This window comes from Salvelinus sp. IW2-2015, linkage group LG37 (assembly GCF_002910315.2).
Source record: "Salvelinus sp. IW2-2015 linkage group LG37, ASM291031v2, whole genome shotgun sequence".
Taxonomy (NCBI): domain Eukaryota; kingdom Metazoa; phylum Chordata; class Actinopteri; order Salmoniformes; family Salmonidae; genus Salvelinus; species Salvelinus sp. IW2-2015.
The window spans coordinates 11494016-11512983 of NC_036876.1; the positions used below are offsets into that span (position 1 = coordinate 11494016).

The 18968-nt window shown below is 42.2% G+C and overlaps 1 protein-coding gene across 1 annotated transcript; it reads right to left on the reverse strand.

Annotated features, from left to right (window-relative positions):
* Nucleotides 1-6785: 6785 nt before the first annotated feature.
* Nucleotides 6786-13487, reverse strand: LOC111960408 (phospholipid scramblase 2). Its single transcript, XM_023982395.2, has 8 exons — nucleotides 13131-13487; nucleotides 12101-12178; nucleotides 11217-11614; nucleotides 11032-11074; nucleotides 10625-10845; nucleotides 8815-8976; nucleotides 8387-8548; nucleotides 6786-8233 (listed from the first exon to the last, which is right to left on the reverse strand). The coding sequence occupies exons 2-8, from the start codon at nucleotides 12111-12113 to the stop codon at nucleotides 8174-8176; spliced, it is 1059 nt and encodes a 352-aa protein (XP_023838163.1). The 5' UTR covers nucleotides 12114-12178; nucleotides 13131-13487; the 3' UTR covers nucleotides 6786-8173.
* Nucleotides 13488-18968: the final 5481 nt, after the last annotated feature.

Consider the following 18968-nt stretch of genomic DNA (forward strand, 5'->3'; position numbering starts at 1 on the left):
CATCACTCCAGAGAACGCGTTTCCACTGCTCCAGAGTCCAATGGCGGCGAGCTTTAAACCACTCCAGCTGACGCTTGGCATTGCGCATGGTGATCTCAGGCTTGTGTGCGGCTGCTCGGCCATGGAAACCCATTTCATGAAGCTCCCGACGAACGGTTCTTGTGCTGACGTTCCAGAGGCAGTTTGAACTCGGTAATGAGTGTTGCAACTGAGGACAGAGAATTTTTCAACGCTACGTGCTTCAGCACTCGGCGGCCCCGTTCTGTGAGCTTGTGTGGCCTACCACTTCGCAGGTGAGCCATTGTTGCTCCTAGACGTTTCCACTTTAGAATAACAGCACTTACAGTTGACCGGGGCAGCTCTAGCAGGGCAGAAATTCTATGAACTGACTGGTTGGAAAAGGGGCATCCTATGACAGTGGCACGTTGAAAGTCACAGAGCTCTTCATTAAGGCCATTCCACTGCCAATGTTTATCTATGGAGATTGCATGGCTGTGTGCTCAATTTGATACACCTGTCAGAAACGGTGTGGCTGAAATAGCTGAATCCACTAATTTGAAGGGTTGTCCACATACTTTTGTATATATAGTGTAAACTACGCTTTGGTCATATTATTTCTCACACAATGTCTATTTGGCACAAGCATGCCCATACTCTGTTTCACAATAGCTCCTTGCAATCTGAAGGGACGTCTTTTGCATCCCCCCAATGATCCAAATGTGGAATCCATACCCTTGCCAATAGCATGGACAGTAATGGTTTGAGAACATTCCAAGATTTGAAAGACACACACTTTACCAGGCAAATCCTTTTTTATATCTACAACTTAGGTCAGCTATGCTGGCCTATGGAGTCCCTTGGGAAACCCAACTACCGAACCATCCAGTGATGGGATTTATAAATAAATGATCTGCGCTCCCGAAAGGACACGTCTCTATAATTTATAAACAACTTTTGGAAAGCTCATATTGCGAGCTAACCATTAAAAAAGTATGGTCCACAGATTTAATTGTATCTGAACAACCCTTTAATTTAACAGAATATGGAAAAATATGACCTTGGCATCCATAATCTGAACCATCAATTTATACATTTTAAGTTTGTTCACAGACTGCATTTAACACCAAGGAAACATTTGACCATGAAATTCACATAAGCAGTGGCGGATTTAGGTATAGGCGACATGCGCGGCATCTTACTGGGGGCGGCACGGGGCGCCCGCACAAAAAAATTGGATTAGTGACATTTGTGCGATCGGTTTTCTATCGCTCGTTTGCACGTCACGTCAATGATATCATGTCACCGTGTGGGACTGTGGGTCAATTAACCTTGTCGGAGTGGGCACCCTGATTCTAGTTTGTGAGCTAGGCAGGCTACTGCCTGAGAAGGTCTCCCACTCAGAAGTACGAGATGGGTAGAGGGGCGGGGGTAGGTTGACCTCAGGTCTCCCCACTGGAAGCCCGGGGTAGGGGGAGCGGGGGAATCTATCAAATAGCGCACCTCTAACTTTGTACAGTACTAATGCAATTAGTACAATCAGTCACACTTTGAAATGCTACCAAATAAACCACAATTCATTCATAATACTGTGAATATATAGTTTCACAGACATATCGTTGCATTTTTCTCCCAGGTTCTCCCAGGGAGCCATACAAGCTAGAACCGCCACTACCCATAAGTCAGGCAGGCACATTCCTTCATAGGATGTGGGAGCACCCTGCAGTTAAATGTTTCTGGGACAAAATTAGGAAATTAATTTTGAAGTGCATGAATGTAAATATTAAATGCTTTGCATCTTTTATGTGACTTCACGATGATAGCTCCTTGAATCTCTCAATCAATGATAGACGAGCACTGCCGCAAAAAAATATGTTGGCTCACTCTCTCCCAATTTGCAAGTGGATACAGTTACTATTAGAAGTTACAACATTAGAATTATTGACAGTGAGAATGAATGGGGCTAGTCAAGGAACCATTGAGGCCTGGACAAATATACTTGACTCTGTAAAGAATAACCTCAGCTAAAGTCCAACACATACAAATAAAGGGGTGGAAAGCATGGTTTTAGGGTGTGGCCCACAGGTAAATATGATATGAACTGAATATTAAAATATGAATTTGTACCATGGTCTGACAAACACCGCTATAGGTTGGCCACCTTCCACCGCAGATGCGGAAGGCCGACATAGAAGGATGTGGTGGATTGAGACACAGCCCATGCAAAAAGCTTATATCTCTAGCTTTAACTGACAGATTGTATTTTTATTTCATTTACCCCTTATTCTCCCCAATTGGTAGATACAGTCTTGTCCCATCACTGCAACTCCCCTACGGACTCGGGAGAGTCGAAGGTTGAGAGCCATGCGTCCTCCGAAACACAACCCTGCCAAGCCACACTGCTTCTTGACACACTGCTTGCTTAACCCGGAAGCCAGCCGCACCAATGTGTTGGAGGAAACACCGTCCAGCTGGTGACCGAAGTCAGCTTGCAAGTGCACGGGCCCCGCCACAAGGAGTCGCTAGAGCGCGATAAGACAAAGAAGTCCCGGCCGGCCAAACCCTCCCCTAACCCGGACGACGCTGGGCCAATTGCACACCACCTCACGGATCTCCCAGTCACAACCGGCTATGACACAGCCTGGGATCGAACCTGGGTCTGTAGTGACTGCTGCACCACTCTGGAGGCATCAAGTGACACATTTTGATGGGGATTTTTTATTATGTTACTTAGATTGACGTACGGGTGAGTCAATAGATTCTTAAAGATTAACTACTGCATATGGGAATCGGCTCAATGGCTAATTGTTTTTGTGGGTTCAATGCATGATCATTTCGTTTTTTTTTGTCAATCTCATCTACACAGAGATGTGCTTGGTGTTAAAGAGTGTGTGGTTCAGGGGTTGAATCTCAACCTCCTGAAGACTAGGTTTATGGTTCAAACCTCATTTTGTGCGTTTCCACCACTGTCAATGTCATACAAAATACATCTGAAGAAGGCCATTGAAGGCCTAAAGCGTCAATCTTTTAAACTTGATAAATAAAACGACACATTTTTTTATGGTGAGCTAGCGTTGCGCCTTTTCCTTTCCAATGATGTTTACACATTTTTAGGTTGCGCCTCAACTCACGTTGGTTGAGCACCCTCTAATTCTTTCCAGATGTCATACAAACAGAAAGATATACTATACAAAATGTGTGGAGTAGGCAGGAGGGAACTTGGAGGAAAATGCCATTTTATGAAACGAAACTCTCCTTCACTCGCCTGTCATCAGGCAAATTACATTTACAGTGGTGGATCCCAAAAGAAATGTGTAAAGTTCAGAGCTACAACTAAATTGTAAAACATCTGGGGGTCCCCGAAGAGAGGTTTGAGAACCACTGCTGTAGATGTCTGCTCAATTGGAAATTACCTCAATGTTAAGCACGCTACTATGCGGTTAGGATTAAATCCCAGCCAAACTTTGAAATTAGCTGAGGTTGGAGATATTCCACACCCTTTCCACCTGTTCTAAAAAATAAAATAACCAATCACATTCGTTTCTGCCCTCAGAACAAGTTGGAATAAGAAAAACTTCAATCTGCCATTTATTTTGACAGACACTTGAGTGCAGGTGTATTTTTGTCAAAAAAATACCTTATCATTTGGAAAACACAAATGATACAAAACAGCTTCCATTGCCACAAAGCATTTAAATGTTTGACCCATTTGCTTAATGCACACACTGAGCACCATCCATAAACAGCGTGTAAAGAGTCAAAACCGTACTCAACCCATGAACAAATACGAATTACACTAGAACGCTATTTCCTTGGTAGTGATCATGCTGGACACACAAACACAGAATAGTATATTATTGTAGACAGAATAGTACAGTAAATGAAAATACAATAATCAACCATTGTATATTAAATTGAAACACAGCAATACGACACTACTTCAATGCTTTATGATAAGAATGGAGAAGTCATCGACAGATAGGGATTTTGACAGTGCAGCTAGAGATAGTTGGATATAAAGGCACTTTTGTGAACCACAACCCCACCCCGTTGAGGGCCACACCCATGTTATTCATCGAGACACACCGATAAGTAAAATGAAGGCTAAAGCTTTGTTTCATGGATACCCACTCTTGGCGACAACTTCACCACTTTTTCACTGAGCTGTTAATTTACTCCTCCCAATCACATGGTTACATTCCAATGTACATACTAGTTTACTATTTAGGATTAAGTAATGTATTGTCAATGCATTCTAAGTGGTAAGCAAGTGGACATTGAAACAAAGACATCCCATTCTATTAAACAGCAGTTCATAAGGATATACAGTTGAAGTCGGAAGTTTACATACACCTTAGCCAAATGCATTTAAACTCAGTTTTTCACAAATCCTGACACTTAATCCAAGTAAAAATTCCCTGTTTTAGGTCAGTTAGGATCACCACTTTATTGTAAGAATGTGAAATGTCAGAATAATAGTAGAGATAATGATTTATTTCAGCTTTTATTTCTTTCATCACATTCGCAGTGGGTCAGACGTTTCCATTCACTCAATTAGTATTTGGTAGCAATGCCTTTAAATTGTTTAACTTGGGTCAAACGTTTTCAGGTAGCCTTCCACAAGCTTCCCACAATAAGTTGGGTGAATTTTGGCCCATTCCTCCTGACAGAGCTGGTGTAACTGAGTCAGGTTTGTAGGCCTCCTTGCTCGCACACGCTTTTTCAGTTCTGCCCACAAATGTTCTATAGGATTGAGGTCAGGGCTTTGTGATGGCCACTCCAATACCGTTACTGTTGTCGTCCTTAAGCCATTTTGCCACAACTTTGGAAGTATGCTTGGGGTCATTGTCCATTTGGAAGACCCATTTGCGACCAAAAGCTTTAACTTCCTGACTGATGTCTTGAGATGTTGCTTCAATATATCCACATCATTTTGCTTCCTCATGATGCCATCTATTTTGTGAAGTGCACCAGTCCCTCCTGCAGCAAAGCACCCACACAACATAATGCTGCCACCCCCGTGCTTCACTGTTGGGATGGTGTTCTTCGGCTTGCAAGCCTCCCGCATTTTCCTCCAAACATAATGATGATCATTATGGAAATAACAGTTCTATTTTTGTTTCATCAGACCAGAGGACATTTCTCCAAAAAGTACAATCTTTGTTCCCATGTGCAGTTGCAAACCGTAGTCTGGCTTTTTTATGGTGGTTTTGGAGCAGTGGCTTCTTCCTTGCTGAGCAGCCTTTCAGGTTATGTGGATATAGATACTTTTGTACCTGTTTCCTCCAGCATCTTCACAAGGTCCTTTGCTGTTGTTCTGGGATTGATTTGCACTTTTCACACCAAAGTACGTTCATCTCTAGGAGACAGAACGCGTCTCTTTCCTGAGCTGTATGACGAATGCGTGGTCCCATGATGTTTATACTTGCGTAGTATTGTTTGTACAGATGAATGTGGTACCTTCAAGCGTTTGGAAATTGCTCCCAAGGATGAACCAGACTTGTGGTCTACAATTTTTTGTCTGAGGTCTTGGCTGATTTCTTTTGATTTTCCCATGATGTCAAGCAAAAAGGCACTGAGTTTGAAGGTAGGCCTTGAAATACATCCACAGGTACACCTCCAATTGACTCAAATTATGTTAATTAGCCTATCAGAAGCTTCTAAAGCCATGACATAATTTTCTGGAATTTTCCAAGCTGTTTAAAGGCACAGTCAACTTAGTGTATGTAAACCTCTGACCCACTGGAATTGTGATACAGTGAATTAAGTGAAATAATCTGTCTAAACAATTGTTGGAAAAATTACTTATCATGCACATAGTAGACGTCCTAACCCACTTGCCAAAACTATAGTTTGTTAACAATACATTTTTGGAGTGGTTGAAAAACGAGTTTTAATGACTCCAACCTAAGTGTATGTATACTTCTGACTTCAACTGTATGCCGGACAAGTACACTCCCCACAACCTTTGTAAGGTATGCCTTCAATAATATAATAACATGGTTACAAGGGAAAGTAAAGTGTTTCCCTGACTGGGGTTTTCCGGGCTATATGAGGTCAGACAGTTAAAAGCGCTGCATGGTCAATCCGACTTTTGAATTGGCATTTATGGTGATACAGTACAGCCTCTGCAGAAGTCAGTGCATTCTAACTTATTGTGCTCCACGGAACAGCGCAGAGCTGTTGTGAAGGGAGTTGTCAAGAAAGTGAGTTTGTGTTTATACAGGACCTCCCGCCCTCAACTTCAGTCAACCAGTTATGTCAATATGGAGCTATACGGAGCCCTCCGCATTGTTACAAAATTTGAGAGGCACAAGGCTATGCAGTGCGGAGCTTGATTTGGCCTCTGCATGACTCCACAGGCTCTGCAACAGCGTCACACCCTCCATACAAAACCTCCGAGCACATTTTCAGATCAAGCTAAAATTAACTTTTGGCCCCATGTTCTTTAACCTCAACTTCCTCGTCAGTCTCACTCTCTGTCGTCCGTTGCCCTCATCTCTTGTTTTTGTTGTCCTTCCTCAACTTTTCTATATTATTTTCCTCTTTCAGTGCCTCAACTCTACCACTCAGTTTTACTTGTTGTCTATTGGCACAGATCCAACCCTATGGTTTACTCCCATCTTTAGAGGAAGGAGGAATGAGGGAGGGTGAGAGTGAGGGAGGAAAAACTGAGTCAGTCCCCAGAGCTCCAGCACAGACCATGAACAGTGCACTGTAAACACAGCTTCAATGTAGAAATAGTCAAGAGAAAGAGGCAGGGAAAAAATGGCCTTGTTGTCCTATACTGTAGTATATTCTTCTTTATGGCAACAAACAATAGAAGAGTCACACATACAGCATGGGACAAGACAAGGAGCACTTCAGAGTACATAAACATATCCATCTACAAATATCCCATATTTCATTAGCCTGTAAATTTAGTACAAGCATTCCAAGTCAGAATTAGTCTTCTCCCATTAATGGTCCCTCAAACTACTCTAGTTTTCACCATAAATCATAATACAGGTGTACTTTGTATGTTTATGTACACTACCGTTCAAAAGAATAGACTGACGAGTTTCAGAAGAAAGTTATTTGTTTCTGGCCATTTTGAGCCTGTAATCGAACCCACAAATGCTGACGCTCCAGATACTCAACTAGTCTAAAGAAGGCCAGTTTTATTGCTTCTGTAAATCAGCACAACAGTTTTCAGCTGTGCTAACATAATTGCAAAAGGGTTTTCAATTAGCCTTTTAAAATGATCAACTTGGATTAGCTAACACAACGTGCCATTGGAACACAGGAGTGATGGTTGCTGATAATGGGCCTCTGTACGCCTAGATATTCCATTACACATCTGACATTTCCAGCTACAATAGTCTTTAACAACAATGTATTTCTGATCCATTTGATGCTATTTTAAATGGACAAAAAAAAATGCTTTTCTTTTAAAAACAAGTACATTTCTAAGTGACCCCAAACTTTTGAACGGGGGTGTACATGGTCATTTTACAAAATCTAATAAAGCAGCTAATACGACCACTACTATAGTAGTGTATTGCAAGTGTTAATCCTATAAATCTCTTTAAAAGTACTAGACTAATCATGAAATTACCTAGATTTCTACAGTAATAGTTTGATGGCTGGTGCAGTTCAGATAGATTAGCATATACATTTGGCTTACAAATAACATGTTGATGTAAAATATACCATTGCACACGGACAAAACAGAAATCGCAAAGAATGTGTAAAGTTAGGTTAAATATAAAACTGGAATTTTTCCATTATGCCTAGTGTTCTGAACCCCACATCAATATTATAGAAAACAAATTGAAAATATAGATATGACAAAACATACCGTAGATAAACACATTCCATGCAGAGAGTGGAGAAACCCATGAAAGAGAACTAAAGCCTATGTGTCATAGACCAGTTACTGATTCTTACATTTGGATGGATACACAGAAACAGTCCAGAGAGGGCATTTTGGCTCAAATGTAAGCTCATCATCAGTTAAGGCCTCATGTTGTGTTTCACACAAAGACTTCTGGGATTGGCACGGAATGACAGTGTCCTCTAAGCTTTTGAATAAGGAAGGAGTTTCTTATAGATTATGAAAAAAGTGGAGGTTCCAAACAGGATCGGAAAAACAGACTGCATTGACTCAGTCTTTCTTTCTCTCCCTTTTCCTACGTTATGAAAAGACGGTGTTGCGCTGTTTTGCGTTGCCAACCTTCTCGAAGAACATGAAATCCTGTGAAGAGGAAAGAAATGTCAACTAAATTTCCTCCAACCACTGCCCATCTTATCAGCTCAGTTTTAGGCTTTACGCCTGCAAAGCTCTGGAATTAGAAAAATCTAACATTTTCTTTAATATATCTTTATTTAAACAGATGGATGGACTCACGATGAGGAAACAGGTGCCCATGAGCACGGCCTTCATCTTGACGTCCAGGTCCATGGGGAACTGGATGCCAAAGTTGTCCGTGTCGGTGAAGACCTCCTTTATCAGGCCACTCCACTGTTTACTGATGCGGCCGATGGACTTGCCTCCATCTTTTCCCGTCAGCTACGAGGGGGCAGCAAAACACATGGGTCAGAGACAAAGATTTCTGGCCGCTGCACCTCATCACTACTTCTGAAAGGATTGGATGGGTGTGTAGACAATAAAAGCGCAACTTAACCAATCTTTTCTAGTCTAAAAGAAAAGTCAAAGATTAGGTTTGTTCTAGTTAAATAGGACGGTTATCAACTGATTTCACCCAAAGAAAGCGAAAACTCAAAATTGGCTTCACATTGGACCAGCGCTTTCACCCTCGGTTTATCACCCCTCACCTTGAAGTTGACGTCCCCGCAGCAGTTGCAGGCAAAGCAGGGTCCCTCCAGCTTCATTACAGTCTCCTTGTTGGCCCCCTTAATGGAGAACTTGGGCACGCAGGGGTTCCAGTCCTGGGACACATAGCCTATGGTGGTGCCAGGCGGGGCTTGGACCTCGAGCTGAGGGACACACAATTTGAAAGGTATTTGACCATGTTTAAAATCAAACTTCGGTCCGTACACTGTGGCTTTAAATAGCATGTGCTTGGATTACTGCAGATCTCGCTTCCGCAGGTAATATTGCACTAATTTGATGAGTGCATTGGCGTCGCAGTCACTATCATGACAAAGGTAATATGCTTCACATGGTAACTGCGGCCCTATGTCTCCATAGATGCTGAACTAATGTGTGAAACTGCAGTCATAAGGGACCTTCACGTCTCATGGGACTGTACTGTAGTGGAGGTCTTCACGAATACACCTGTACCCAAATACCCGAGACCCAATCCGGGACACGAGCGGTTCCAGATCCAGAATTCTAAATAACAACACAGGTCTGCGTCGCATCTGATAGGATTGTCATGGGTCTCTGGCATGTGTAATTTTAACTGACCTGACAAGAAGGACCTATACAGATCCGAGCGCAACTGCTGCAGTAGATAGAGAGAGAAATTGTACCACTTATGCTGCTGCTATTTGCTTTTCACGAGAGTGGCGCGTGTAGCTTGTTGTTGGCCAATCATACTGTAAGTCATCACAGCGACAATAGGCTAGTCACAGAGCCTCCGTGTGCGGCAAAAGTTAGGAGATATCTAATCAATGGAAGATGGAATTAAAAGTTAAAGGATAAGGATAGGCTACAACAACCAAGAGCCAACAGGTAGGCTGCTTCTTTATATTCTGAATGGAGTTGTTTGTAACTGTGTGGGACGAGAAAGCTCATGCAGCTTCAATTAGCCTAGCTAGCTAGATAGCTTGGTTAACTAGCTTCCCCCGGTTTGATGCAGTCAACAGGCACTACGTAATCATATTGGACGATAAATAACCTAGCTATAGCAGCTATTAGTCTACTATAGCACGAGTCGGCTTGGTTGGTTGCTGTCTCTAGTCTCTCCTCCCTGTTCCCCATGTTACTCGATCACGCTCAAAGTAGACTAGACACATACAGCACAGCTCGTGCTAGAGCACACCTCTCGCTACCTTGCGCTTTATCAGCTCTGGTTAATAAAGTATCTTAAAAATTGTCTAGTTGTCCCCAGGTGAGTTTAGAACAGGTCTCTCGCTATATTTAAAAATTTTATATATGCATATTGGATCCGGATGGAAAAGCCCAAGGTCCATTTAGGTATGGGGCCAACTGTTTGGACCCGTGAAGGCCTCTATACGGTAGGCAGCCTGCCAGCAAAAGTGAGTCAATAGAGACAGCATAAAGGTGAAGTGATGGCACCAGATCAAGACCGTCTGGGAGAGGGTTCAGACTGACAAAGGACCATTAAGTGTCATTCATGACTCTTTACAAAGCACAGTCTAGGGAGTTGGTAGGACAGTCCAAAATGGCTTGCAGTACAACAGTTTGCATGCATTTATTACCAGCATTAACTTAGCATTAGCATCATTCATTTGTAATTCATACAGAGTTGTATGGCAATGCTAATACTAATTTGAGGGTAAATAAACCAATTGCATTTTAGGTGACCTGTCCCTTTACTCCTCCTCTAACACATTAAGACTCAATATGATGGTTTTATGTTTTTTTTCCTGATTTGGGTCCCGTTTACATAGTCAAAGCAGTCAAATATTTGTCTCAGGGTTCAGCACCCCATCGTACCTCTTGCAGGCAGCAGGGAAACCAGCAGGAGGCACAGCGGTAGGGTCGTATGAAGCGGATGACCTCACGGTCCGTGTTATCCTTGATCTTCATGTCGAAGCTACGCAGGGCGCCGCAGCAGTTGCGTGTGCAGCAGTCGTTTTTCTCCTTGGCCTTGTAGATCTTCTGACCCAGGCTGTTCTTGATCTCGTACTGGTTGTTGGTCTCAAAGCCAATGAATGCTGAGGAGAGGGGAACAGAGGGAGAAGAAGGAAGAGGGTATGGTTGGGAAGGTGAGAGGACAAACGCAGGAACGTAAACAGGAAAACAGTCGTTTGGTGCTGGTCACTTTCTCCTCATGATTTATCGATTTTTACAATGCCTTTACTTCTGTTCTCTCTGTACTCAGATAAGACTAGAAAGATCACCTTCCAGCAACTCCACTTTTTGGTGTATAAGGATCTGGTCAATCTGAAATGCAGAACAGAGTATGAGAGATATGGAGAAAGAGAGTGCATGGAAGAAAAACACCAACATTACACAGTGATAACAGATGATGTTTGTGAAAGTGTATTTGACAGCCTGTTGTGCTACTCTTCCCAAGCAAACCTACCTGTGTTAGGTACTCCAGACCAGGTGGAACTCCAACAGGCACAACTGCTGCAGGGGCTGGGGAGATGGCTGCAGGAGGGCCCGAGTTAGGTGCACCGTATTCAGGCCCAGGCATGGGACCACCATAGCCTGGGCTGGGGCCCATCTGAGGTGCACCGTACTCAGGCCCAGGCATGGGACCACCATAGCCTGGGCTGGGGCCCATTTGAGGTACCCCGTATTCGGGCATGGGCACAGGCTGGTACATCACAGGCTGGCCTGGGTGGGGTTGTTGGTGGTTGTAGCCCATATGGAAGCCAACCGGTGGGGGAGCATGGTTAGGGTCACCATACCCACCAGGAGGAACAGGGTAGGGGGCCGTGGAGTAACTTCCAGGACCCTGGTGAGGGGATGGGTAACCTATAGGAGGAAATACATACAGTGGGTATCATAAATATATTCATATTGACAAAGATCTACACATGTATATGGAGTTATGGATGCAAATATGTGGGGAGCTTGAACTGGGGTTATTAATGCTCATGATGTGCATTGGAGATGTGCATTAAGGAAATAACTGTTTGCATAACAAAAGGAGGGCCATATTGATAAACACCAACGGATTCCCAAACACTGCACCACTCATTCAATGGAAACTGCAAGGAAGAAAGGTTCTTTAAAATCAGTCAAACATGGTCCGAGCTCATTTTCCACATCATTATCCAAATAATCTTCAAAGCTTACATCAACATATTCAGCCTTTTACATGCCAAGCTCTGGTTAAAAATTCTTAATTCGAATACATTGGAATAATAGCATTATACAAATCCTAGTGGTGAAATACCAAGGGGAAAACAGCAACCCCAGTGTAATATCTAAATCAACAGTGGTGTAGAAGACATTTACCTGGGGCTGACATGATGTCTTAGTTAGTGGACGCACAGTGGCTAGCAGGACTTCCTCTCTTGTCCACTCCCGTAGTCTCTATGGAGACAAAAATAAAATGGTCAGTGGTCATGGGCTGTAAAAGAACAGAGCAGAGAGAGCAGGGTTGTTGTGAATGAGAGGGAGAATGACACTAAAACATGTCCACCAGTCCAAAACAAGACAGTTTGATTTTATAGCTGTCTCCTTTCATATTATCCAACATAAAATCTAAAACATGCATCAATGCATGTGGTTATGCGAATTGTTTGATACACAATACAGCATACCCAATAAGCAAATAAGTCTTTCATTTTCTTTTGCTTTGAGATGTATAGAGGATGTGGGAGCTGTGAGCTAAGTCAGGGGTCAGGTATTTTCCAATTTGTATATTATTCCAGTCACATACATTGAGTTAACTAGTTATTTTCACAATACAGTAATCCAGGATCCAAAGCAACCATTTTATAAACATGGTTTTAGATGATTCAGAGTATATATTCCAAGCACAATAACCTTGAATTCCGAGCCCTACCAATCCTCTCTGTGTGTTTGTTTCTTGTCATCATACCTGAGACAGAAAAGGAAGCGACAACCCACTCGTTGTTGTTTTCTGGTTCAATGAAAGTCAATGAACTAAGTAGACCAGACCCAGCGGTTCTTGCATTGGTGTCTATGGGACCAGAACTGACCTTTTTGTTATGGTAAACTATCTTAATTTACCCACCATCTTTGATCATACCTCACTGTGCTCATTCAAGGGGGATGGGTAAATAATCTTGAATAGCCTATAACAGGATAATATATTCATATTTTACTAAGCACCCATAAAGAAACACTGTAAAATAGGCTAGATTTCCCACTGCTCAATATCACCACAAACTCTAAAGAAAAAATTGTGACCTAATGTTTTCAATCATGTTGAATAACTAACAACTTTTTCTGGCCTGTTGCTGTCTGTTTTCTTTAGTTTCGTGAAAGTAATGGAAGGAAGATGGCAGGAATCTCTTACCTTTCCTTAAACCAAAAAGTAATTGCTTGTTGTTTGGTGGTTCTTGGCCAGAAGAACCGAGGAGAATGTGAAGAATCCTACTTGCTTTGACAGTCTTATTTGCCTATCAGTAAACTAACGTAGCAGGCGTAAAATAAACGATCGGCTAAACAACTGTCTTTGTATCATACGAAACCTACAAGCGTTGCTGTCATTTCGGTGTAGTTTGTGCAATATCTCCGCCCCTTTACTGGGTGTCACAAGATTTATCTAATTGTGGATACACAGGTTTACGGAATTTAAGACAAGAGGGTAGTTAAATATAGGTGAATACTTCTATATGATAGAAATTACACTGTGAACCGCCCGACAAATTTCAGCAGCCAATAATATTTTCTGAAGTGCACATCTGTATTAATGCGCACTGTAAAGTTCAACATTATGGCGACTCTCTTCGAAAGCTGCTATGATGTAGCCCTGGACCAGAGCTAACTAAAATGTACGGTAGTGCGAATCCTCATAGGTCAATTTTTTACAGCGAAAGCAATTTTATTCCTTCAGAATCCTATCAAAATTAAGTCGACGTGTAGTTGTTACATTTCAACAGGCTTTCATGGTTTTCATTAGCCTACTACGTCATGTTATTTTTTGGAACTTTGACGTCGAAGCAATATCCATCCACAAGAGGACGATGTCGACTTATTTAAGGGCTGTTAAATCTTACATCCACTGAACAGTTGACTCAATGATTTATACATGCATAGTTTTAAATTATATTTTGTGAGCTAAACATACAAATAAAAAATGACAAAATATATTAAAACATTTTACTTAAAGTATACTTTTTTAGGGATTGCTAATGTTACGGTCTCCACTACAACAACACAAATACTTAAATACATGTAATTTCGTACTTGAAACATTTAATTGAAATACTGTAGAATAACATTCATTCCGATTGAGGACTGCTCCTACTTGGGAGTGCCAATATGGCCGACCGGTAGCTTCAAAGCCTCTCAATGGCAATACATAGCATCAGCAATCCAGGGTTTATACAGTGCATTTGGAAAGTATTCAGACACCTTGCCCTTTTCCACATTTTGTTACGTTACAGCCTTATTCTAAAATGTATTAAATTGTTTTTTTCCCTCATCAATCTACAGACAAATACCCCTTAATGACAAAGCAAAAACAGGTTATTTGAATTTATTTGCTAATTTAAGAAACATATAAAAACAGAAATATCACATTTACATAAGTACTCAGACCCTTTACTCAGTACTTTGTTGAAGGACCTTTGGCAGAAATTACAGCTTTGAGGCTTCTTGGGTATGATGCTACAAGCTTGGCGCGCCTGTATTTGGGTAGTTTCTCCCATTCTTCTCTGCAGATCCTCTCAAGCTCTGTCAGGTTGGATGGGGAGCGTTGCTGCACAGCTATTTTCAGGTCTCTCCAGAGATGTTCGATCGGGTTCATGGACATTCAGAGACTTGTCCCGAAGCCACTTCTGCGTTGTCTTGGCTGTGTGCTTAGGGTTGTTGTCCTGTTGGAAGGTGAACCTTCGCTCCAGTCTGAGGTCCTGAGCACTCTGGAGCAGGTTTTCATCAAGGATCCATCTTTACTTTGCTCTATTCATCTTTGCCTCGATCCTGACTAGTCTCCCAGTCCCTGCCGCTGAAAAACACCTCCACACCATGATGCTGCCACCACCATGCTTCACCATAGGGATGATGACAGGTTTCCTTCGCTTGGCATTCAGGCCAAAGAGTTTCATCTTGATTTCATCAGAACAGAGAATCTTGTTTCTTATGGTCTGAGAGTCTTTAGGTGCCTTTTGGCACCAAACTCCAAGTGGGCTGTCATGTTCCTTTTACTGAGGAGTAGCTTCTGTCTGGCCACTCTACCATAAAGGCCTGATGGGTGGTGTGCTGCAGAGATGGTTGTCCTTCTGGAAGGTTTTTGCTCTGACATGCACTGTCAACTGTGGGACCTTACATAGACAGGCGTATCCCTTTCCAAATCATGTCAAATCAATTGGATCTACCACAGGTGGACTTCAATCAAGTTGTAGGAACATCTCAAGGATGATCAATGGAAACAATAAGGCTGTAACGTAACAAAATGTGGAAAAAGTCAAGGGGTCTGATACTTTCCGAAGGCACTGTATGTAGCCTAAATACTGTAGTTGGCCTATTACCTAGAACATATTAGTTATTTTGTATGATAATAATGTCCAGTAATACTTTGTCTCATGTTGACTCATCTTGGATTTCATCATCAGTGATATTGAGAGCAGAGACATGCATGCTCTGTAATATATCAGCCCTTGGTCTAAATTTGGCACACACTTTCATGCAGGATACTTATAGAGCAGCAGACAGGGGGTGGGGAAGCATGGGGAAGTCATGCTGGACACACACTTACAGTAAAACACACACACGGACATTTGGGTGGAAGAGGTGATCTGAGTCGAGCACGGGTCAACCACACACACATAGACACACTGGTAATGACAAGCAATACCTCACGTTGTGTCTCCATAGCTCTGTGATAAGTAAGGTAATCAGCGCGGCCTATCTAGTCTCTGCCCCTGTTGACAGACTACCAGGCGGGCCTATCAGGGACCACATTCAGTAGGCAGGGCCGTCAGTTTATTTTTGCATGGAGATCAATCAGCACTGGTTCTAGAGTCTATGTTTGGTGGTTCTAGCGGCCCCAGAATATAAATAATTGGGACATCGGCGGGAAAAGAGGAAAAGTGAAAATCTGTCAGACCTTTTGTACACTCCACTCCTCTATCTCCCTCCCTCGTTCACTATCTTCCCATTGTTTCATATTTCTGTGTATGAGTGTGTGCGTGGTTGGAGGTCACAATCCGATGCTGAAATAAAGCGAGACAAGGTCGTCAGGTTTTCCAGTTGGCCACACACACAGCATAGACTGACCTGATGCTATCACTCACTGTCTCTGTCCGTCCGTCCGTCTGTCTGTCTTCTGAAGCCACACTTGTACACAGTACTGACCAGGTGATGGCTTATGGTCTAGGATTGAGAACAGGACATAACATTTACTTTTTGGTCCACCAGCCACTGTGGTTGGTAGATTTAAATATCTACCAAACCATTCTACATTTTTACCGTACAAAATATATATTTTGTTGCTCAAATTACTGCAACAAAACACAAAAAAATTGATGAGCATGCTTTGTAATGTTTCTAAAACAATAAAAGCATCACTAGTAAGAAGTAATGTAAATTATATCATAAATAGGACTGGTGAAGTTATGTCACTAACAAAATGTGGAAATGTCTGCTCTACTCAAAAATACAACCAACTAGTTGCAGCATTATCGCAAAAATGGAAGAGGAAAGGGGAGAAAGTAAGGAACTTGTCTGTCGGCCCAGCATTAAAGACCAAAATTGCCTAAAGAAAATGTTGATAAATAGAAAAGTATACCAGTTTCGTTGAAGGACCAAAAATGCATACCTGTCCCATATAGATTACAAAATAGTTGGGAAGAGATTTCCGATGTACCAATTCCATGGCACATGGTTTATGAACTGATCCTCAAAACAACTCTGTATTCAAATTTATTGCAACTAATAGAATGTTATACAGTACCAGTCAAAAGTTAACACCTATTAATTCAAGGGTTTTTCTTTATTTTACTATTTTCTACATTGTAGAATAATAATGAAGGCATAAAAAACTTTGAAATAACACATATGGAATCATGTAGTAACCAAAAAAAGTGTTAAACAAATCAAATTAGATGTTACATTTTAGATTCTTCAAAGTAGCCACCCTTAGTCTTGATGACAGCTTTGCACACTCTTGGCATTCTCTCAACCAGCGGAATGCTTTCCCAATGGTCTTGAAGGAGTTCCCACATATGCTGATCACTTGTTGGCTGTTTTTCCTTCACTCTGCGGTCCAACTCATCTTGTCACACCCTGATCTGTTTCACCTGTCTTTGTGCTTGTCTCCACCCCCCTCCAGGTGTCGCCCATCTTCCTCATTATCCCCAGTGTATTTATACCTGTGTTCTCTGTTTTTATGTTGCCAGTTCATCTTGTCTTACCAGCGTGTTTTCCCATCTCCCTGCTTGCTCAAGTTCTGTTTCCTAGTTTCCCCGGTTCTGACCATTCTGCCTGCCCTGACCCCGAGCCTGCCTGCCGTTCTGTACCTGCCTGACTCTGACCCGTTTACGAACCTCTGCCTGTCCTGACCCCGAGCCTGTCTGCTGTTCTGTACCTTATTGACTCTGCCCTGGATTATGGACCTCTGCCTGCCTTTGACCTGTCTTTTGCATGCCCCCTGTTTGGGTCAATAAACATCTGTGACTCTAGCTGTCTGCATCTGAGTATTATCCTGAGTTCTGATACATTCCAAGCCATCTCAATTGGGTTGAGGTCGGGTGATTGTGGAGGCCAGGTCAACTGATGCAGCACCCCATCACTCTCCTTCTTTGTCAAATATCTCTTACACAGCCTGGAGGTATGTTGGGTCATTGTCCTGTTGAAAAACAAATGATAAGTGCAAACCAGATGGGATGGCGTATCGCTGCAGAATGCTGTGGTAGCCATGCTGGTTAAGTGTGCCTTGAATTCTAAATAAATCACAGACAGTGTCACCATTAAAGCACCATCACACCTCCTCCATGCTTCTTGGTGGGAACCACACATGCAGAGATCATCCGTTCACCTACTCCGCGTCTCACAAAGACCCGGCGGTTAGAACCATAAATCTCAAATTTGGACTCATCAGACCAAAGCACAGATTTCCACCAGTTGAATGTCCATTGCTCGTGTTTCTTGGCCCAAGCAAGTCTCTTGTTATTATTGGTGTCCTGTAGTAGTGGTTTCTTTGCAGCAATTCGACCATGAAGGCCTGATTCACACAGTCTCATCTGAACAGTTGATGTTGAGATGTGTCAGTTACTTGAACTCTGTAAAGAATTTATTTGGGCTGCAATTTCTGAGGCTGGTAACTCTGAGTTTATCCTCTGCAGCAAAGGTAACTTTGGGTCTTCCTTTCCTGTGGCGGTCTTCATGAGAGACAGTTTCATCATAGCGCTTGATGGTTTTTGTGACTGCACTTGAAGAAACTTTCAAAGTTCTTGATATTTTCCGTATTGACTGATCTTCGTGTCTTAAAGTAATGATGGAGTGTCATTTCTCTTTGCTTCTTTGAGCAGATCTTGCCATTATATAGACATGGTCTTTACCAAACAGGGTTTTCTTCAATACACCACCCCTACCTTGTCACAACACAACTGATTGGCTCAAACACATTAAGAAGGAAAGAAATTCCACAAATTCACTTTTAACAACAAGTACACCTTTGGTAGCCCTCCTTTCGTTGACTGTGTGTTTTTCCAACTAGTATGTTTTTGGATGATATCAGAATTTGAGCTATTTCAGTATATTTTGATTGTGTTACTTATTCAGCAACTCATCAAGTCAACAATAGAATGACAGTCATCCTCTATAAGAAGTTGATCAATTGTTAAATATCACAATGTGTTTAAAGCGTTCCACAGGGATGCTGAACCATGTCGACTCCAATGCTTCCCACAGTTGTGTCAAGTTGGCTGGATGTCCTTTGGGTGGTGGACCATTCTTGATACACAGGAAACTGTTGACACACTGAACCCGGTGTGCCTAGCACCTACTACCATACCCCGTTCGAAGCCACTTAAACTTTACCAATTCACCCTCTGAATGGCACATATACACAATCCATGTCTGTTGTGTCAATGCTTAAAAATCCTTCTTTAACCCGTCTCCTCCCCTTCATTTACACTGATTGAAGTGGATTGTTCCTATTGTTTTGTACACTCAGTGTAGATCAATAGTA

Excerpts from the sequence above, each read along its gene's own strand:
- LOC111960408 (XM_023982395.2), bottom strand. Across the intron at positions 11,075-11,216 it reads GTCTGGAGTACCTAACACAG|ATTGACCAGATCCTTATACA; the intron begins GTAGGTTTGCTT and ends TCTGCATTTCAG. Across the intron at positions 10,846-11,031 it reads AAAAGTGGAGTTGCTGGAAG|CATTCATTGGCTTTGAGACC; the intron begins GTGATCTTTCTA and ends CCCTCTCCTCAG.